At 40.2% G+C, this 22,247-nt stretch overlaps 1 protein-coding gene across 4 annotated transcripts in view; it reads left to right on the top strand.

Annotated features, from left to right (window-relative positions):
* The window catches only part of LOC121414569 (helicase with zinc finger domain 2-like), a 147,270-nt gene extending 129,770 nt beyond the window's left edge, over positions 1–17,500 (top strand). For 3 of the 4 annotated variants that reach the window (XM_041607789.1, XM_041607775.1, XM_041607881.1), the window contains one exon: positions 16,745–17,500. In XM_041607789.1, the coding sequence (XP_041463723.1) occupies positions 16,745–16,845 (101 nt within the window). In that variant the 3' untranslated portion in view covers positions 16,846–17,500. Of the gene's footprint in view, positions 1–15,638; positions 15,768–16,744 lie in introns of all 4 variants that reach the window. The other variant, XR_005969913.1, reaches the window with a different exon arrangement.
* Positions 17,501–22,247: the final 4,747 nt, after the last annotated feature.

The raw sequence follows: 22,247 nt of genomic DNA, 5'->3' as shown, positions 1-22,247 counted from the left end.
CTGGCAATTTTTGTCTGGCCCGAAAGATGTTTTGCAGAGAACTAGTCTGTTGGTCTGTTACAAAACTGTTACTATTAGCTTACTGTCATTTCTTTATTTCTGTATCAATTATGTTCATACATTATGATCCTTTGGTAATACCACATGTGTGGTCATGACAAGGATGGGATCAGTGGTAATCTAGGGGTTAAAAGGTCAAATGATTAGAGGTCATATCCACCCTTTTTAAAAAAAAAATTTTCAACTTGCCAACATTTCTTATTTTTGTATCAATTTTATTGTGAAGAAGAAGGGGTATAATGTCATTTCCTTAGGAGTCAAGTTGCTCTCATCCCTTCATTTCTTCATCAATTATGTTGCACTTGATACAGATGATCATTTGGTTATACCACATGTATGTCCATGAGGATGATGGGTAAAAGGTTATCGGAGGCCAAAACGTCAAATGATCTGAGTTCATGTCCATCCTTTTTTGAAGAGTTTGTGCAACTTGCTCTCATTTCTTTTTTCCTGCATCAATTTGAGGTTCTATGACATTTGTTCCAGTAGCAATTGCTTTGCTCTATACTTCACTCACTAATCAAATGACCAACTTCAACCCTTTGGCTAACACTACACACCGTACCCTAAACCTACATGTCATGTACCCTAAAAACCTAAAATAAAACCCTATTACAACCCTACTATGAGTATATACTTGATTATACATATGATCCTTGGGTAATACCACATGTGTGGTCATGAGGATGATGGGGTCAAAGGTACATGCAATCTAGGGGTTAAAAGTGAAATGATAAGAGGTAATATCCATATTAAAAAAATAGTTTTTGTTCAACTTGCCATCATTTCTTTATATCTGCAGCAATTATGTTGTTGAGGAAAATGGGATCAAAGGTCATCTCCTATAGAAGTCAAAAGGCTAATTTTTTGTTCAAGTTGCTCTCATACCTTTATTTCTTCATTAATTATGTTCGCACTTGATATAGATGATCCATTGGTTATACCACATGTATGTCCTTGAGGATGATGGGTCAAAGGTCATTGGGGCCAAAAGGTCAAATGATCTGTGTTCATGTCCATTCTTTTTTAAGTGTTTGTTCAACTTGCGCTCATTTTTTTTTCTCCAACAATTTGTGGTTCCATGTTATTTGATCTAGTGACATTTTGCAACACTCACTAATCAAATTACCAACTTCAACCCCAGGTGTAACACAATACCCTATTCTGTATGCTTAAGCTAACATGAAATCCTTTGTAAACCCTACCCTTAACCCTAAAAAGACTGGGGGGGGGGCTGTTTCAGCCCCCCCTCGACATTTTTTGCGATAAATCTGCCGCGCGAAATTTTTTGACCGTGTCGCTCGCTGACTTTACTATTTACTACACTGCGCTATACTTACCTATACCATCTCATCAAATTGCTATTCGTTACCCTGACTCGAATAGCCACCGGTAAAAAACTCCCCGAAAGAGACTAACTGCAATCAGGTAGCCTGGGAAACCCGTCACGGGACGAGACCCATAAAACCCCCTCGCCACATATAAGCCTCCTCTTTCGTTACCGCGACGTCGTTGAGTACACTCGAAACGTTTAGCCACCGCGCAATTTTTTTTTATGAATCACGATGTCTGAAGAAACAACTGTAATAAACATTAATTTCCAAGCCTCCCCCAACCCAAAAGATCTCTATAAAAAGGGGAGATCAACTCGGTCAAGATAAAGCCGAGGGCCATTATCTCGGTCAAGACAAAGCCGAGAAATAATAACAGCACGATGATAAGGCGGCCAAGATAAAGCCGAAGAATAAGAAGTCTAACACCTATAACCCGGCCAAGACAACGCCGGCTAATGACACTACACAATCAGACACCCAGCCCCTTAGGTGGGAGGTAGACCAGGGTACGGATAAATCGGAAGGGGCTGTTTACACTCCTTCCGATCGGGGTAGCTCCTCATCAAAGACTAGGGCGGGCAAGAAGAAGCCTCGCGATGACCACTCGTGTTCTAATGACAATCAGACTCGAGTTAACGACCCACTACAACCCCTTTATTTTATAAGAAGCTTCGACTGGCCCGGGATTGTGACCGGTCAGTCCATTCATTGCCAGACCCCGCCGAGATGGGTCATCATCCGTTATCTATAGTACAGTCCACCAGGTTGGTGTATCATCGTACTTGTAGAATTGTGCAGGAGTTCCTACTGTGTTGTGGATTTAAGATCTATTTTACGTACATGCGGTTTAAAATAATAATAATAATAATAAAGAGGAATTATTAACAATTGTAGTAGTTGGATCTTGGAAGCCTTGCAGGCGATCCTCCCCCATCGGGTGCTGCAATCGACCCATCCCTACCCTGAGCCGCCCGAGACAATGGGCTAATGAAAACTCGACTCATTCTAGACCATAATAAATATTCAATGCTCTAGACGTAGAGAGAGAGGCCTAGATCGCCTCATACAGATCGCGGAGTTGGGGCTAATGATAACTCGCCTCGTACTAGCCGTAGATAAAAGGAGTTTTCCATCGTGGGAGAATCTGATTCGGAATTCGATTACCACCGACCCAATTCATTAAAAGAAATTGGGGGCGATTTCCCCCCCATCCCCCATCAAATTCTTATAGCAGCTCCTTGCATTCCCTGAAAGCTGCCCAGCAAATGGGATTCGATCGAAGAGATTCACCATTAGGGGTACGAGAGAGTTCTGGCTTACTCAAACGCGATACTCCGACTAGTGGGAACATGCATTCTAAATACTGCCCTCATCTTCGGGCCAAAAACAGTATACCAGTAGCGTATACGTAGGGAAAATAATGAGCGAGAGAGAAGCCAATCTTCCGGCTGCCTGAACTCGTCCGTCCGCGATCAAGATGGACGCTCCGTATATAGATCCTGCTTTCGGGACGTCCGCTCCCAGATAAGCAACACTCTCGGCTTATACCCATCAGTAAAGAAGTCTCGAACTATTATCGGTTTGCCGCTCAAGACTTTGAGGATTTTTTGTGCATCCCTTCGGCCCCGGACGTTGCCTTCCGTGTCGGGGATGCGGGAGCGAGGAAGACTAGATCGGGCCGTAACCCTCGCCGCGGCACTGGTTACCACTGAGCCGACTATCAGCTTACAGTTGCAGTGCTGGACGTGGCCGCCCGGAGCGGTATGGTTTTCGCAATGCACTAGGGGTATCTGATATCCGCTCGTAGTGAGGCTGAGCGGCTTGGACTGAGTCTCTACCAATGACAAGAACTTATTGCTAGAGTCACAAAATCGCTGATCTCCAGTATGAGCAAGCAGCAATCAACACTGCTATGCACAAGGGCAAGGAGGGCTAAAGACTAGATGCTCTCAAGATGATTGAGAAAGGGGCAGCTACTGAGCTGGACTTCTCATTCTCAATAAGCTTCCTTGCAAAGGTAAGGACTTGTTTCATGGACACTTTCAAGAAGTATTGGACAAGTCTTTTTCAGCCAGCACCACAGCTGACAAGACATTTTATAAGCTCTCCTCGAGTAGACCTAGTCCGCCAGGCCCTAGTCCAGGGCCAGGCCCAGACCAGAGACCTCCATACGCTAGCTCTAGCTCCATACCCTAGACCTATAATGAACATAAGGGGTCATCCCCCTCTTCCCTCGCTCTGGTAGCGACGCCAGGAATGAAAGGGGCCGCTGGGAAAGTCATAGGAATCCTCATGGTGGGGGACGGGGCCGCCAGGCGTTCTTTCAATGCACCAAATTCAGGGCCCCCACTCATAACCGGGACTTATGACAATCTAACACTAACCCTTCCCCACAAGCAGTAGGGAGAAGACTTACTTTGCTTTTGCTTTTCTTTATTTGAAATCTGTTCCAAGTCCACAGCAATATGTAATATTGAGGTGTTCATGTGCTATATAAAAAATAAAAATAAAATAAATAAACAACCCTTTCATATCAGAAGAACATAGAAAGGAGGAAATAGTGGTGATGGATGAGATTGTCAAAATCATACCAGGCCAATCATACAGGCATAATGGTAAAACTTGCCAAACTTGGGTTACTTACAAAGTTGCGTTCACTTGTTTAGAATGTAGACCTAGTAATATTCTTGATAATTTTGTGGCATCTGAGGTATATATCTACACTATTTTTGGCTTATAAAGCAATGACAGAAGTAATTTGTAGATGTGGTTTATGGAGTGGTCTTTGGATGCTCAGACAGTCTTGAGATCTCAAACCAAAGCTGAGGGTGGTGAACCCTTAAGAATTGCTGCTATTGTCCATCAGTTTCTACCACACTTGCCACAATGATATCAGCTTCTTGGAAATATTTATGACATAAATCTACTGTGTGTTCCAATGATAAAGATTCCCATACAATCCCAGAGTTCTCAATCAGGGATTGTGATTAAGATAATATTTTTATGTTCGTAATAAAAATCTGAGTTTAGAAATATTCCAAAATTCTTTTTACCCAATTTATTGTGAGCCCGGCAGCCACTGTGCAGCTCCAGACCGATGAGGCTCTATACTCTAAATGTTGAACGCCGAACAGGGTGGTAGCAAATACCCCCCCACACCTGTTTGTGAGAAGTACATTCTACCAACTGATCCAACTAACTGGTTCTGAAAATGTACAAGGGGTGGTCAATTTTTTGTCTACATCAAATTGAAGGCCAATATGGTATCTCATATATTTTGCCTGCAACTTTCATTAGGAATTGGTTAATGATAATAAATCAGTTCTTGTTTAGCACATATCACATTATGTCCAAAGACCTGGATATTATTACCCTGGGTTTTCGAGGAATAAAGTCCTGCCAGGTACCCATTCATCTCTCTTGGATTGAGTGCTGCGCAATGTGGATAAAAAAAAATAAAAAAATAAAAAATAAATAAATAAATGAATAAAATTTTGCTGAAGGTATTTATGCCATGACTGGGATACGAGCCCACGACCCTCTGTTACAAAGTTGGAAGACTAATCCACAGGGCCACAACGCTCCACATCATCTGTACGATATTCATTACTCTGCAAATGTCATTGGTTTGATCATGAAGCCCTCGTATGATATCAAAAGTCGCTATGGACCTTGCAGCAATCCAACAACTATCAAAAGGGTTGAGCAAGTGCTGTGTAAAGAGGTTTCCATCCAAAATAACTATTTGAATAGGATAGGAAAGACAATTCTAGATTTGTTGGGGATTCCACCAGAAAGGTTATATCTTATGATATGACAGGTTTGTTCTCAAACCAGGGTCCTGTCTTACAAAGAGTTACGGTTGATCCAATCAATCGTCCAATTAATCGTAACTATATTGAAATCCATCAGTGTCATAAGATTTTTTCTACAGGAAATTTGCATAATGTCATTTGTAAACAAGAGAAGCTCACTGAAATTTTAAGAAAACAATGAATGCATGAATATACATCATAATTAGAACACTCATGATTCTAGACTCCAGAGATACTTCAGATGGTGTGGCAGTTTACAAATTGATCCAATTTCTGCCTCTTTGAGTCAGATAGCAGATTTATTTCTTTTATTATTTGACGAAGGTTTATCAGTCTCTTTTATAAGGGGTTACTGGCCGGCCATAGCAGCCATTCATTCAGGCTTCTATAATAGGGAAACTACCTCAATTCAGCTGTCCTTACCAGACTAACAAGATCCTTCTTCTTAACAGATTCCTCCCAGCCGAAGACTCTTCCCCAATTGGAACCTGCCAAGAGTCCTTCGGTGCCCTAGCCAAATCCCCCTTTTAAACCCATACATAATTGCTCTCTTCTTGATCTTTCCATTAAGACAGCCTTCTTGTTGACTATAGCTTCAAGTCTAAAGACGTAGTTTGCTTCATGCACCACGGTGAGACCGGGTCATTTTCGTTGGGAGAAGGACAGAGTCCGCTTGATCCCTAGACCTGATTTCCTAGCTAAGAAAAAGAAACACTTAAATCCTGTGATGTTCTTCCAACCATTAGGGGGATATCATGGCTGAATGGATAACGCACTTGACTAGCGTCCTTGGAGTCCCAGGTTCAAGTCCTGGAGTCCAATGTGATTTTACAGTCTCTCGTCAGTTTCCGAAAATAGGTTATGTTGTCCCGTACGTGCCTTAAAGTGGTACATTGATTAATAATAATAATAGGTCCATTTATATAGTGCAGCTACTATGTGCATATACTCTACTGCGCTTTGATAATTGGTATCATATTATTACCCCGGCTGTAGCTGAGCCGCCATATTAATAGGCGCTAAAGCGTTCAAGGAAAAATCCTACCGGGTACCCATTCACCTCACCTGGGTCGAGTGCAGCACATTGTGGATAAATTAAAGTACATTCGCACTTCCCACCAACTGTTCATTAGTTCAATAGAACCTCACAGCCCTGTTAATCCAATTACAATTTCTCGAAGGTTAGTGCAGGGGATCAGGTCAGATGGAGAAAATGCCATTTTATCAGGATCCTTTAGAGCCCACGATTCACGGGGCATAGCAGCATCTTGGGCGCTTTTCAGGGTACCTCTTTGGAGGAGATCCTCCAGGCATCCTATTGGACCTATTCAATACCTTTGTATCTTATTACTTATTTGATGTAATAGCCAAGACACAGGTTTTGCCTTGGCGGTTCTTGTCTTGTCCTAATTTTTCCTAGGCTATTTCCAGTTGATATATTTCATTAACGTGGTTGATGATTCTTATCCCTTTATTACAAGAGTAGCTTCTCCAGTTGGGAGACTACTCCATTTTATAGTAAATCAGTTTCTTTATCATTGTTATGCTTACTTGTCTGGAAAGGGTCTCGTTTCTGCCCCTCCTCCAGTTTTTCCGTGCTATTCTAGCAATTTGATGAGATGGTATAGGTAAGTATAGCGCAGTGTAGTAAATCAGAATGCTCAGTAGTGAGCATATTATTTACTAACAAGCTATACTTACCTATAGCTCCCCACCCGTCCTCCCAGCAGACCTCGCCCCTCCTTGGCAACGAAAGAGGAGGCTTATATGTGGCGAGGGGGTTTTATGGGTCTCGTCCCGTGACGGGTTTCCCAGGCTACCTGATTGCAGTTAGCCTCTTTCGGGGAGTTTTTTACCGGTGGCTATTCGAGTCAGGGTAACGAATAGCAATTTGATGAGATGGTATAGGTAAGTATAGCTTGTTAGTAAATAATATGCTCACTACTGAGCATTCTGTTCAAGTCTCGCGCAACTTTTGAGACCAAAATTGTGTATGCGGTTCCAAAATTATGCAGCATTTCGTAAGTGCATGCAGACCCAAAATTACTCAAAAACGTGAATTTGTGTACAAATCCAATGCAAATAGTGTGCTTAACCAAAATTCATAAATGTATCATTATTTTTCCTTTTACTGCTTAAAATCAATTAATTTTATCTTGTTTATGGTCAAAATAAAGTCCCCGACAATTTCCATTGAAAAAACAATTAAAAACAAAAAGTCGAAAAATAAAGAAATACATAAGAAATTTAGAAAACAATAGAATACATAAGAAAATAAATGTGATTTTGAATTTTTTTAAAAATCAATTTGATCAGATGCCTATCTAGCGTATGTGAAACAAAAATTAGCATTTCAGGGGCATTATTTTATTAATTAGAGCAAACTTATTATTTTACGCATAAATTAGCATAATTAATGAGACATGAGATTTTTTGCAGAATTTGATGTTATAGTTTTGTAGATAATGCCATGGGTGACTCGTGTGCCAATTTTCGTCGCGATCGCGCGATCGACGGCCGAGATCATAGGCGTCGAAATAGCCCAGTCTATTTAGGGTTAACCCTATGGCCCGTATTCTAAAGTCGGGTTTAGGGTATGAATGATTTAAGAGCCAAATGAGCTGAAGTATGATGTCACTACTGTTAGTGATTTATGTGACAATTGGCTCGCCATACTTAAACTACAACTTTAAACCCGAGTCTAAGTTAAACCCAGCTTCAGAATACGGGCCTATGTGTCTTAGACAACGTTTTAGCAGGAGCAAATGTTGTGTCACCCAATTTCGATAACATTTGTTTCAAATGATGTGTTCTGTTGAGGATGATGGGGTCAAATGTCATATAAGGGTCAAAATATCAAGTTTTTCACAACTTGTTCTCATTTATTTATTTCTGCATCATTTGTGTTTACACTTGTTACAAATAATCCTTGGGTAATACACTGTGTGATCATGAGGATGATAATGTCAAAGGTCATCTAGGAGTCAAAATATCATAATGCATATTTTATTGATTGCGAAATCAGATGAGACTTGTGGTTTGCTAATCACCTAGTCTCATTGCCTTTCTTTTAAATAACAAATTGTGATCTTGCAGCACTGATAGTCCAGGTGAGTGGTGAAAACATTTTTTAAAAATGATAAAAGCATGAAAATTGGCACAGAGGTAGAGAAAGTTATTATAAACACTTTAAGCAGGGGGGTGCCAACGTGAATTTGCCCAATATAGCAACGGTTGCTAGGTAACATATTTACCTTAGTTACTGAGCTTTATTGGGCTTAAGTAACATTTTCATGAGTGATGTCCTGCATGAATTTCAACCTAAAGCATGTCCCTTTGTATCACAACAGTTTTAATCCATTTATTCATAGCAACGGCTGCTAAGGGACCATTTTCCATAGCAGCAAATTGTTTATCCTTGTTCAAATGAATATGATCAATGATTTACTCAGAAAAGCTCAGACATTACTTCTGGCCCATAGATTCCTCATGTGATGAATTTTTCCTTAGGTAGACCTAATAAGCACCATAGCAACGGTTGCTAGGTAACCTTTTTTCCACAGTAACCAATTCTTAAAGGGTATTTCTTCATGATCATAATTTGTATGAACCATATCTTTTCTATAAAAGCATTAATACATTAATCACAACAACCCAGGAACAATTATACCATGTATACACGCCCATGCAAAATACCAGATGATGTAAGTACATGTAACATGTTTTCTGCAGCAACCAATTGTTCAAGGTCTTATGGTAAGATTATTGATAGATGTTGAAAGCATAAAATCTTGCACAAATTAAACTACCTCATGATATGGTTCATATTTCCAAAGACGATGTCTATGGGTTCCATGTTATTGGTATAGTTTCCAGACCTAATGCCAAATGCAGGAGTTGATTTTGACATGTCTATTCCGTCTCCAGGTGTTTAGACATGGATCAATCCTGCAGCTCTGTGATCTATCATGACGTGAAAGATCCTGCTAGAGTTGATTTTGACAGATCAGTTCAGTTTCTAGGCATGTTGGCCGGATCCTGTAGCTATATGATTGATCTATCATGACTTGATCCTGCAGAAGTTGATTTGGACATGTCCGTTGTAGGTGCTTTGACCTGGATCAATCCTTCAGCTCTAGGATTTATCATCACATGAAAGATCTCCTAAGAGTTGATTTGGACCAGCCATTAGTTCTGTTTCCAGGCTTGTTGGCCTGAATCCTGCTGCTCCGGGATCTATCATGACTTAAAAGATCTCGCAGAAGTTGATTTTGACCAGTCAGTTCCGATTGTAGGTGTTTCGGCTGGAATCCTGCAGCTTCATGGATCATTACTTGAAAGATCTTGCAGGATGTACTATATTTGCGCTGCTGAATTTGTCACCTAAGTATGTGATGCACTTGTGATATTTGGGGCCCGTTGCAGAAAGAGTTGTGATCTAACGCAACTAACAAAATCTTGCGCAACTTCACTTTCAGCTAATAAAGCACCCGTGTTTGGGACTTGCGTTTAAATGCATTTTTTCTGCTAAAGGCCCCAGGGATGACTGGATGTGATCCATGCTCGGCCACAAAACCCCGGCATATACCTCCAAAATATATTTGCTGATTGCACTATCACCTTATATAATGTCCTTATGAGGAGAAATGTCTCTTACACTCTGATTGACGAACAATCATTGTTATAGCGAAGATGATGGCTGTAACTTTCTTGATGTATTCCCCTGTTGCCTCTAATATTCTTTGTCATGCATAATGCATGCTGCACAGTGGTTTTGCTTTTCCCTACTTATAATCAGTCCAGACAGTCTTAACCTAAATTTTGGACTAGATATATGCCCAACTCCGTTAAGGCATGTGCGACACATAAAATGCATGTTCTATTCATTCGCTAGAATTGTACACAAAGTCCCAAACTACTGGAAACTGCACAATTGTACATTATGTATTTTTTTTCTTCATTATGTAGATAGAAACTATTGCAAAATAAATGACTTTCATGTAACTGTCCAGCATTATAATCAAATAAAAAAGGAGCAACATACATACAGACAATGATGCTTGAGCTGTTTCAGGTTTACCGCACATGATATACACTGCATATACAGGAAATGATTCTTGAGGCCGTTTCAGGTCTACTGTACATATATATATTCAATTCAGTCAATATGATATCAAAATTTTGCTGACAAGTGCATATGCATTACTTACCATTACATACTTGCCAACTGTCCCGTTTTTATCGGAATTGTCCCGTTTTTAAAATTTTGTAGAGCAGAAAAATCGGAATGTTCCGATTTTTGAGCCTAGACAAAAAAAAATCAATAAAGAAAACAAGAGAAAAAAGTGTTTGCGCGTGTTCAATATTACGAAATGTACAGTATTGTCTATGACTTCCGGGTTTGAGCTATCGATACACGTAATGTTCAGACCCACCAACGACACTGACCGATGGTACATGTACGGTCATGTGTACGGTATGTCAAGTTTCGATCGCTCTCCCAAGTCGATTTTCCGCTAAGTGACCAGTGTACACATGCGACTGACTAGACTGCGAAAACGTGGTTTGTTTGCATGCGATGCGGAGTGCCCATGTACTTGTGCACAACGCATGTATGCACAGCACCGATCTCTATATGTGGGACATGTATTAACGCTTGCTGAGCTGTTTATGGGGTATGCGACGATCGTGGATTTAACGGGATTATTTCGCAAAACTAGAGAGGATTTGATCAAAGTGAGTGGAAAACGGTTGCAGAAATTTAAAGGGGAGTACAAACAACGATTTCATGTCATAAAGCCAAGCACGAAAGGCGTTGAATTTGCATTTTGCATGTGTTGCCGGCAGGACATAAAATTGAAATCTCGACTCAAGTGGAGGAGCTAATGATATAAGAAGACACGCTGAGAAGAAAAAACACATCGACAATGAAAAGGCGGATCTCGATGCGACTCGCATGTCCAAAATATCTTCCTTTATGTCCAAAGAGGATACCTCTGTCATTGGAGCCGAGGTAAGATTTACTGATTTTTTGGTGGAAGTTCGTGGAACATAACATTGATGTTTCTGACCATGTCCATGGCATGCTGGTGATCATGGTGATTTGTTCAGAATCAGACAAGTTTTTCCCGACTCAAAAATTGCTAAGGGTTACAGTGCTGCTCGGACAAAAACAAGTAACATCCTTTGTACCCTAGCAGACAGCTATGCGAAAGCTTTGGTCAGTAAAGTCAAGCATCAGCCTTACAGACTACAGATGGCAGTACCGATCAAGGAGCCGTGAAACTGTACCCAATACTCCTGAAAACTTATGACGATAATATTGGTCAGGTAGCATGTAAACTTTTGTCACTGCAACAGTGCTCTGACAGATCAACAGGGGAGAATATTTTCAAGATCATGGATACTGAACTACAGAACTGGGGCATGTGTGTAGAGTGTCTATTAATATATATATTATGTGATTCTGGTATCATTTTAAGCATCTAATGGCCCTCCATAGTGCTATTTTTCTTTCAGCCTCAAGGGGGCAACGCCCCCTTGAGGCCCCAATTGGGGCGCTGCCCCTGAACCAAGTCGGGAGCCTAAGCTAAGCGGCCCCCTGAACCCCCGGCCAGCCGGGGGTCCAGGGGGCCGCCCGGCCAAATTTGTCCCTCTTTTTAGATTTCAAATGTTGGCAAGTATGCCATTACTTCCCAAGAAGGTTGTCATTTAATTGGTAGCGATTAGTTTTAGTATGTTTTTCCGAGTGTTCCATGCTACATCCACTACAATACCCTGTTTCAGTTTCATAACAAGAGAGATCTTATATGCACATTCAATAGCCCACTTATGATTTTTGTCTGTGTGTTAGCTTTGTCATGTGTGAGTAAAAAGTATGCAAAAATAGTAAAATTATGTCTATCGAAATTAGGTTTGTTACCTAGATAAGATTATGCCTACTATGCAGGCATTATAATTATTTGGAGTGTCTCTGAACTTTTTAGGTATCTGGCATATTTTTTTTCACTCCAGAGTCATACTTTGACCAATTTTCTAACCACTTTCATTCAACCATTATATCCAGATGTTGTATTGATAATACTTGATAATACTATCAAAGATTCCCCAAGCCTAAATTCTTTTAAATTTAAGTAAAAAAAGTTTCTCCAAGAAACTCCTTAGGTTAATTAACTCTTCATCACTCATACATTAACATTTTTCATATAATATATACTCAGCATTACGAACTATGACTTATGATATTTTTTGTTTTCCTGTTGATCCGTAATATTCGCTGTGAGTGCTTTTTTGTCTCGCCCACCTGAGGTGAAGGCGAGACTTAGGGATCCAAATGTCGTCCGTCCGTCACAAACCTGTAATGACACATAACTCCACAACCATAAGTCGCTTTTCAACTTAACTTGGATGGTGGATGGACTTGGGGGACCGGCATGTTATGCTGCAGTCTGAGGTCACATGGTAAGGTCAAAGGTCATTTTCAGGTCAACGTTAAAGTTTACATGCAAGACTTTAACTCCGCAACCGTAAGTCGCTTTTCAACCAAACTTGGATGGTAGATGGACTTGGGGGACCTGCATGTTATGCTGCAGTCTGAGGTCATATGGTAAGGTCAAAGGTCATTTTCAGGTCAACGTTAAAGTTTACATGCAAGACTCTCTTATGACACCTAACTCCGCAACCGTATGTCGTTTTTCAACCAAACTTGGATGTTAGATGGACTTGGGGGACCTGCATGTTATGCTGCAGTCTGAGGTCACATGGTAAGGTCAAAGGTCATTTTCAGGTCAATGTTAAAGTTTACATGCAAGACTCTTACCTCCGCAACCGTAAGTCGCTTTTCAACCAAACTTGGATGGTAAATGGACTTGGGGGACCTGCATGTTATGCTGCAGTCGAAGGTCACATGATAAGGTCAAAGGTCATTTTCAGGTCAACGTTAAAGTTTACATGCAAGACTCTCTTATGACACCTGACTCCACAACGTATTAAAGTCGCTTTTCAAACAAACTTGGATGGTAGATGGACTTGGGGGACCTGCATGATATGCTGCAGTCTGAGGTCATATGGTAAGGTCAAAGGTCATTTTCAGGTCAACGTTAACCCTAAATCTCCCGGGGTATTTTGATTCTTGTCATTCCGGGGGGGCCATTATGGCCCCCCCTTAAGATCTCGGCCGCCGTTCGCGCGAGCGATGCAAAAATTTGCACGCTGGTAGTGTGCGATGTAATCTACAAGGCTGTATGGTAAAATTTTCCAAAATAATGAGATTTTATTTTATATGAATTAATTATGCTAATTTATGCATAAATCATACTTTTTGGTCTAATTCACTAAATAAAGCTCCTTGAATGCTAATTTTTGTTAAAAATTTTCTTTGTAGCATTCTTAACAATCGTAATTCAAAAAAACTTTGGTTTGGAAATAAATTTCTTATGTATTTTATTGTTTTATGAATTTCTTATGTATTTCTTTGTTTTTTATTGTTTTTTCAATGGAAATTGTTTCAGACATAATTCTGATCATAAACAAGGCAAAATTAATTAAGTTTAATCAGTAAAAGTAGAAATAATGATACATTTATGAATTTTGGCTAAATATGCAATTTGCATTGGATTTGTACATGAAATCACGTTTATGAGCAATTTTGGGTCTGACATGCACTTGCATAATGTTGCGTAATGTCGTAACCGCGTACCCGGGCGTCACAACTTTGGTCTCAAAATTTGCGCGAGACTTGAATGTAAAAAGTCAGTGAGCTGCGAGGTGAAAAAATTTCGCGCAGCAGATATATCGCGAAAATTGTTGAGGGGGGGGGCCATTATGGCCCCCCCCCCCCCCGGAGAATTAGGGTTAAAGTTTACATGCAAGACTCTCTTATGACACCTAGCTCCGCAACCGTATGTCGCTTTTCAACCAAACTTGGATGGTAGATGGACTTGGGGACCTGCATGTTATGCTGCAGTCGAAGGTCACATTAGGTCAAAGGTCATTTTCAGGTCAACGTTAAAGTTTACATGCAAGACTCTCTTATGACACCTAACTCCGCAACCGTATGTCGCTTTTCAACCAAACTTGGATGGTAGATGGACTTGGGGGACCTGCATGTTATGCTGCAGTCGAAGGTCACATGATAAGGTCAAAGGTCATTTTCAGGTCAACGTTAAAGTTTACATGCAAGACTCTCTTATGACACCTAACTCCGCAACCGTATGTTGCTTTTCAACCAAACTTGGATGGTAGATGGACTTGGGGGACCTGCATGTTATGCTGCAGTCTGAGGTCACATGGTAAGGTCAAAGGTTATTTTCAGGTCAACGTTAAAGTTTACATGCAAGACTTTAACTCCGCAACCTTAAGTCGCTTTTAAACCAAACTTGGATGGTAGATGGACTTGGGAGACCTGCATTTTATGCTGCAGTCTGAGGTCATATGGTAAGGTCAAAGGTTATTTTCAGGTCAACGTTAAAGTTTACATGCAAGACTCTATTATGACACCTAACTCCGCAACCGTATGTCGTTTTTCAACCAAACTTGGATGGTAGATGGACTTGGGAGACGTGCATGTTATGCTGCAGTCGGAGGTCACATGGTAAGGTCAAAGATCATTTTCATGTCAATGTTAAAGTTTATATGCAAGTCTCTTAACTCCGCAACCGTAAGTCGCTTTTCAACTAAATTTGGATGGTAGATGTATTTAGGCGACCTGCATGTTATGCTGCAGTCGGAGGTCACATGGTAAGGTCAAAGGTCATTTTCAGGTCAACATTAAAGTTTACGTGCAAGGCTCTTATGACAAGTGTTATTCCATCCCAGTCATTTCACAATGAAGTTTCGATATGATCCTCTTGCGTGCCCTTACAAATCATGATATTTCATAAGTGGGCGAGACACAAAATTGCTTTTACCTTGTTTGAACTAAACATTTAAATGGATTTATGCTCAAATTTCTACCATGTTGTATTTGTGTTTTGTTTACATTGGGCATTCGAATATGTAATCAGAGGCTGCATTCTTGTTTTTATTATAATAATATCAAGATGTATGTAAAAAATCTATTTGTAAATGATTGTTGAAAATGAAAAATTAAAGAAATGAAATAAGTAATATCTATAGTTGCTATGGAAAATGTGTTGCTTACTGCTAAGCAACTGTTTCTATACATGGTCAGAATCTTTCTCAATATGTGATTGTAAAATGGGAGCTGAGAAGTCAAAATACAGTTTTGAAATGTAGATAACACCCCAAAAATGGTGGTTGCTAAGGTAAATATGTAAAGGCCTGGTCACACCGCCCGAGCGTTGTTGGAGCGGTCGTAGAGCGGAGAGAAAAAATCATCACCGCTCGCTACCGTTCACCATTTTCAACTTCGATAGTTTTTATTTTGTTTTCGATTTTTGTTTTTGATTTTTTCCCCTAATTTTGTCAGCGAAATTCGACCCTCTTTCCCTACCGCTCCACGACCGCTCCAACAACGCTCGGGCGGTGTGACCAGGCCTTTACCTAGGAACTGTTGCTATACGAGAAGAGGTCAGGTTGGCACCCCCTGCTAAAAATGGTCAGCACTATTTTCTTTACCTGTCTGCCAAATTCCATGCTTTTACCATAATCTGAACAATTCTTGCTATTTTTGCACCAATCTATCATGCCATAATCTGCTTTATTCTGTTTTTGTCTCACCTGCGAAGCAGAGTGAGACTATAGGCGCCGCTTTTCCGACGGCGGCGGCGTCAACATCAAATCTTAACCTGAGGTTAAGTTTTTGAAGTGACATCATAACTTAGAAAGTATATGGACCTAGTTCATGAAACTTGGCCATAAGGTTAATCAAGTATTACTGAACATCCTATTAAAGTTTCATGTCACATGACCAAGGTCAAAGGTCATTTAGGGTCAATGAACTTAGACCATGTTGGAGGAATCAACATCGAAATCTTAACCTGAGGTTAAGTTTTTGAAATGTCATGGACCTAGTTCATGAAACTTGGACATAAGGTTAATCAAGTATCACTGAACATCCTGCATGAGTTTCACGTCACATGACCAAGGTCAAAGGTCATTTAGGGTCAATGAACTTTGGCCGAATTGGGGATATCTGTTGAATTACCATCATAACTTTGAAAGTTTATTAGTCTAGTTCATTAAACTTGGACATATGAGTAATCAAATATCACTGAACATCCTGTGCGCGTTTCAGGTCACATGACCAAGGTCAAAGGTCAATGAACTTTGGCCGAATTGGGTGTATCTGTTGAATTACCATCAAAACTTTGAAAGTTTATGGATCTGATTCATGAAACTTGTACATAAGAGTAATCAAGTATCACTGAACATCTTGTGCGAGTTAGAGTAGTATTCAAAGTCAGCACTGCTGCTATATTGAACCGCGTGATGCAGGTGAGACGGCCAGAGGCATTCCACTTGTTAAAATCTAGATCTGTCAATTCATTTTTTCTATGAGATATATTTTGTTGGTATATCTTACTATGATATAATTGACACATTCTTTTATTCTTTCAAACTTCCTTACTTCAGGTACCCAGTACCTGCTACGATGCCATCAGAGATGGAAGGAAATGCTTAAGAAGTATCACGCAACACAGTGTCTAGTTGAAGCCAAGGATTTTCTTATGTGAATTTGGCCAGTCTTTTAGTACCATCTGGACTATCTAGTGTGACAGCAGTATGTCATTCATAGTTTAAGGGTTCCTTCTGGTAGTCATGCTACATCACATGCTACATGTATCTTGTCTCTTATCGAAAAGGTAGAAAACTTTTTTGACCTGGGTTCACACACAAGAAGAATGTCCTTTGATTTTTCTAGTGTTTGATATGATAGACCATAGAATTATTTTGTATAAACTGTCACATTATGGTATAAGAGGTATTGTTTTAGAATGGTTCAGTAATAATTAATTTACTTGAACACCACCAGTATGGTTGCATTGGAAACGATTTGTCACAACAGAAATATTAATTTTGGTGTTCCTCAGGGTTCCATACTTGGTCTGCTGCTTTTCATACTTTATATCAAAGACTTCACAGATCCTTGGATTTATTTTCATTTATTATCCAAGCCCAGACCCAAAGATAAAGAAAATTTAACGCTTATATGCGGTATTTTATGGTTTAACCCTACTAGGCCGGGCTTTTGGCTGCTCTGTGGCTGGGGAGGGGGGTTGATTCAACCCCCCCCTGATATCTCGGCCGCCGAACGTGCGAGCGCCGCAAAAATTTGCATGCTGATAGTGTGCGATGTAATCTACAAGGCTGTATGGTTAAATTTTCCAAAATAATGAGATTTTATTTCAAATGAATTAATTATGCTAATTTATGCATAAATCATACTTTTTGCTCTAATTCACTAAATAATGCTCGTACAATGCTAATTTTTGGTAAAAATATTTTTTGTAGCATTCTTAACAATCGCAATTGAAAAAAAATCAGTTTGGAAATCAATATCTTATGTATTTCATTGTTTTATTAATTTCTCATGTATTTCTCTGTTTTTCAACCTTTTGTTTTTCTTTGTTTTTTCACCAGATTTATTGCACAACCTTTTTGAAGCATAATTATGCCTAATTCAATTGGTTTCAGCTGTTTAAAGCAAAAATAATGATATCTTTATGAATAAGATGAGAAAACTCAATTTGCGTGGACTTTGTACACAAAATCATGTTTTGGAACAATTTTTTGTCTGACATGCACTTACGAAATGTTGCGTAATTTCAGAACTGCGTACCCGGGCGTCGCAAATTTGGTCTCAAAAGATGCGCAAGACTTGAAAGTGTAAACTCTGTGAGTGGCTTAGTCAAAATTTTGTGCGGCGGAATGATCGCAGAAAATTTCAGTTTAGGGTTAATAAATAACTCAGTAGCATCGTCACATTCACAGGCCTGCCAACTTTTCCGCTAAACACAGATTTTTCCTTTCTCAAAATTCAGATCAATCAATGGAGCACTCTGTTTTCAGTGCATTTCACTTCATTAGTTTTGTTTTAGGGGGCTGTTATAGTCCATGCCATGTGCAATTTCTAATACCTATATTTTCAATAGGGATATCGCAATTCTGTGATGCAGTCGTGGAATTGTAAAGGAAAGAGATCTCTATGTACTTGTATGAGATGAGCAAGTATGCTAACCGTTCATTATTGTGATTTTTTATGTAGATTTATCTTTACCAACCGGAATTAAAGTTGTGACTAACACACTCACCCACAACTGCACCCATGTTAAACATGCGTTTTTTATTGTTTTGTTAAATTTTGTTGAATGAGAATTCTAAACATGTGTTAAGAAAGTGCGGGAGTCACGCCAGCGAGCAGATAAAATTTTTGCTGTGCGATTAGGACTCCGTTTTTTTCACTTTCAAATGTTGGCATGCCGTTATTGTATTGTATAATTAAAACAATAAAAAACAAAAGAAATAGTGAGTGAGTGACATCATCGACTCTCTCATTTGGATGTAAATGGCTCGTTCATATAACTATTTTGTTAAAAATAAGCGAAACTTTGAAATGTCATAACTTTCTTATTTTACATCCTTTTTTGATGAATTCTTCAGCATTGTGCTTGTCTGATTTTTCTCTATTGATTCAAATTTCTGAGGTGGACTTGACCTTTAAAAATTATGTTAATTATCATAAAATGAAAGGGGGGAGGGGACATCAGAATCAGGTCTAACATCTGACCTTCTTGTAGCATCACCATCACATAGTCATTCGTGTGACTAGCCAATAATGATATTTAAACTGTGCCAATGTTTGTGTTATAGCGCCACCTTGTGGTGGATTAGTTTTAGCGTTAACCCTAAAAAGACTGGGGGGCTGATTCAGCCCCCCTCGACATTTTTCGCAATTACGCTGCTTGATATTTTTTGACCGTGTCGCTCACCGACTTTTTACTTTCATGTCTCGCGCAACTTTTGAGACCAAAATTGTGACCCCCGGTATGCAGTTCCGAAATTACACAACATTTTGTAGGTGCATGCAGACCCAAAATTACTCAAAAACGTGAATTTGTGTACAAATCCAATGCAAATAGTGTTTTTAGCCAAAATTAATAAATGTATAATTATTTTTCCTTCTACTGCTTAAAATAATTAATCTTATCTTTTTTATGGTCAAGATTAAGTCCCCGACAATTTCCATTGAAAAAACAATAAAAAACCTGTCGAAAAACAAAGAAATACTTAAGAAATTTAGAAAGCAATAGAATACATAAGAAAATAAATGTGATGTTGAAATTAAAAAAAAAATTGATGAGATGCCTATCTAGAGTTTGTGAAACAAAAATTAGCATTTTAGGGGCATTCTTTTATTAATTAGAGGAAACTTATGATTTTACACATAAAATAGCATAATTAATGAGACATGAGATTTTTTCGCAGAATTTGATATTATAATTCAGTAGATAATGCCATAGGTAATGCGCGTGCCAATTTTCGTCGAGATCGCGCGATCGACAGCCAAGATCATAAGGGGGGGGGGGGGGCTGAATCAGCCCCCCCAAGTCTTTTTTAGGGTTAATGCAACGACGGTAATTCGCCCCTTGTAGCACCCCGGTTGAAGTGATGAGCTGCCTAATAAATCAAGGTACAATTATACAACTATTGAGTGAAGTGTCATTCCTTTATTGTCGTGGTGGCGGTGGTGGGATACTTGCTCTCATGACTCTTCTTATCACGTCCCATGAAGCGGTTGTTATGATTCATCACCTTGGTCGCAGGAAGTCATCCGGGGGGGGGGGGGGGTGGGGGGCACTTCCATTCACGAGTGAATACCATGCGCGACCATGGGGTCTCGAAAAGCACCCTAAACACGTAATTTACTATCAATAACTGGGATATACCCATTTGATTTGCTAGTTCATTACAATGAACCTGCGTGCCGAATATAGAGTACACAACTTTTCCTGCGCGCGCGCTGCATCTCCCTATCAACGCACTATCCCAAGATCATCGCGCAATTTGGCGTCCATTTCCTCTTTTACTTTCGCCTGCGGTCGAGTTCAGGCGCAAGCTAAGTACACTCAAAATTGCAATTCTGTTTTCCGTGTGGATACGTTATTGTGCAATTCTTCCCTTATTTCAATCTTATTTTCTCTCATCTAAGATTGTTGTAAGATTATCCCGTCGCGCGGAGCTTCCGTGATATTTATTTCACGTTTCTTGTTCCTCTTCGTGAGTTTTTTTTTTTTAAGATACGTTTCTCAACAGGCGGGTTGTCTTCACTTCTCCGCCCCATAGCTGCGCGCGTTCTCTTCGCTCCTTTTTAATTCTTTTTTATTCACTGACTTCTTCATTTATACGACTCGTCGTGAATTTAATTGAATTATTTCTCCACAGATAGGTTCTGTAGGACGTCAGGAGCGTCGTATTTCAGCCTCGTTTCAAGTTCTTTGTCTCTTGTTTCGAGTTAGTTGATTGTTCTTTTGTTTCAATCAATCCTTTGTTCTATTTATTAATTGAATTTATTAATAAATTTTTTTAAAAATTAATCGAATAATAAATTAATTATTCGATTAATTAAAAAAAAAAAGAAATTTTTTTTTCTGACCTTGTCCTAAAATTTTTTTCTTTTCTTCACAAGAATACTTAGAAATTTTTTTAGGAAGCCGTCTCCTGTCAGCGTTCGTCGCCTTTGGCTCGGCCTTCCTTCTCGGGAAAGATATTTTTGTTTTTCCCCCCTTCCTTTTCAGGTCAGCTGCCGGTCTCCGGACTTATAATTTTTTTTCTTAAACTTTTGTTTAAAAAAAAAGAAAAAAAAAGAAAGGGAATCTTGTTTCCTTTTTTTTCCTTAGCTGATCCTCACCTCAAGAAAAATTATTTTTTCTTTTGAACAGGTGGACACAAAAAAAACAAAAAAACTTTGTGTTTTCTTCTTTTTAGATGCTTCCCCCCTTCCTTCTTTTCAGAATTTTGGCGGAAGCAGCTTCTTGTTGTGGTAATCAAATAATTAATTAATTTTTCTAACAGACAGTGTCTCATAATAATTCTTTAATTATTACTGTTTCCTTTGTTCTGGGATTTTACTTTGTATCATCCTTGTGAGATCCGTTTTTGATTCTCAAAAGTCCGCTTTTTGAGGTCCTTGACTTCTGGGTTGGGGTTTATTACCCCCCCTACCCCCTTGCTTCTTCTCTGTTTTTTTTATCTTACTACTAGATCACCCTACGGCAATAATGAGCCTTTCGGACTCTCTTCCTGAAGAGCCTCAGGCGACTGCTGTTTCGGGGCCCGACACCGGGGTCTTATCCCCCACCACAGGTAGTATAGATAGCGAGAACAGAGTCAGAGCCCCGTGGGCTCTCAAAGGGGTGGAACCGTGGACGCGCGTTCACGTGCCCCGCTTAATAAGGGTGGAACCGTGGATTTGCGACCACGTGCCCGCACGGTGATGGCCAAGGCTTCCGTCCCGGAACCTGAACCTTATCGGGGAGCGTCGCACTAGTACAGAAAACGGCGACTCCTCTAGGGCTGTCAGACCCACCGGCCATCGGGTCACCTAAAGTCCGGGGGGAGAGCACGGGTCTCTCCACCCGGCAAAGACTAGGCTTGATGCCGTGTAAGACCCCTTCAGGGAGCGTCGGCAAAGGGCTACCAGCCCCTAGTCGGAAGAGGCACCTGAGTCCGACCGGACTCTCAATTCAATCTGACGCCGTCAGATTCGGCCGACGCCTCCTCTCGCTCGGCTAGCTCTCCCCGTGGGAGAGCTAAGGAGAGGAAGACAGGCGCAGTCCAGCCTCTTGTCCCTTCTTCCGCCCCGGCGCCGGAGCAACCGAAGAAGAAGAAAAGAAGAAGAGGAGAACCACAGACGTAAGCCCCGCTCCGTCGGGCGGTCTGTCCTCTGATTCTTTTGATGGCCAGGCCTCTCAGCTTCTCAAGCTACTCCAGAGTGCCCTTCAGCACTGCAGGTTTTTACCCCCAGGCTTGCCTGCTTCTGCCGACGGTACTACCAACCGAGCGGATCAAGCAGACACCGGCCATCCAACACACCGAGGTGCCTCTAGCGATTCTCACGAACCGCCGGCCCTCAAAC

This window comes from Lytechinus variegatus, chromosome 1, assembly GCF_018143015.1.
Source record: "Lytechinus variegatus isolate NC3 chromosome 1, Lvar_3.0, whole genome shotgun sequence".
NCBI classification, from domain to species: domain Eukaryota; kingdom Metazoa; phylum Echinodermata; class Echinoidea; order Temnopleuroida; family Toxopneustidae; genus Lytechinus; species Lytechinus variegatus.
Note: the sequence above shows the minus strand (reverse complement) of the source record. Positions and strands in the feature narration are given on the sequence as shown.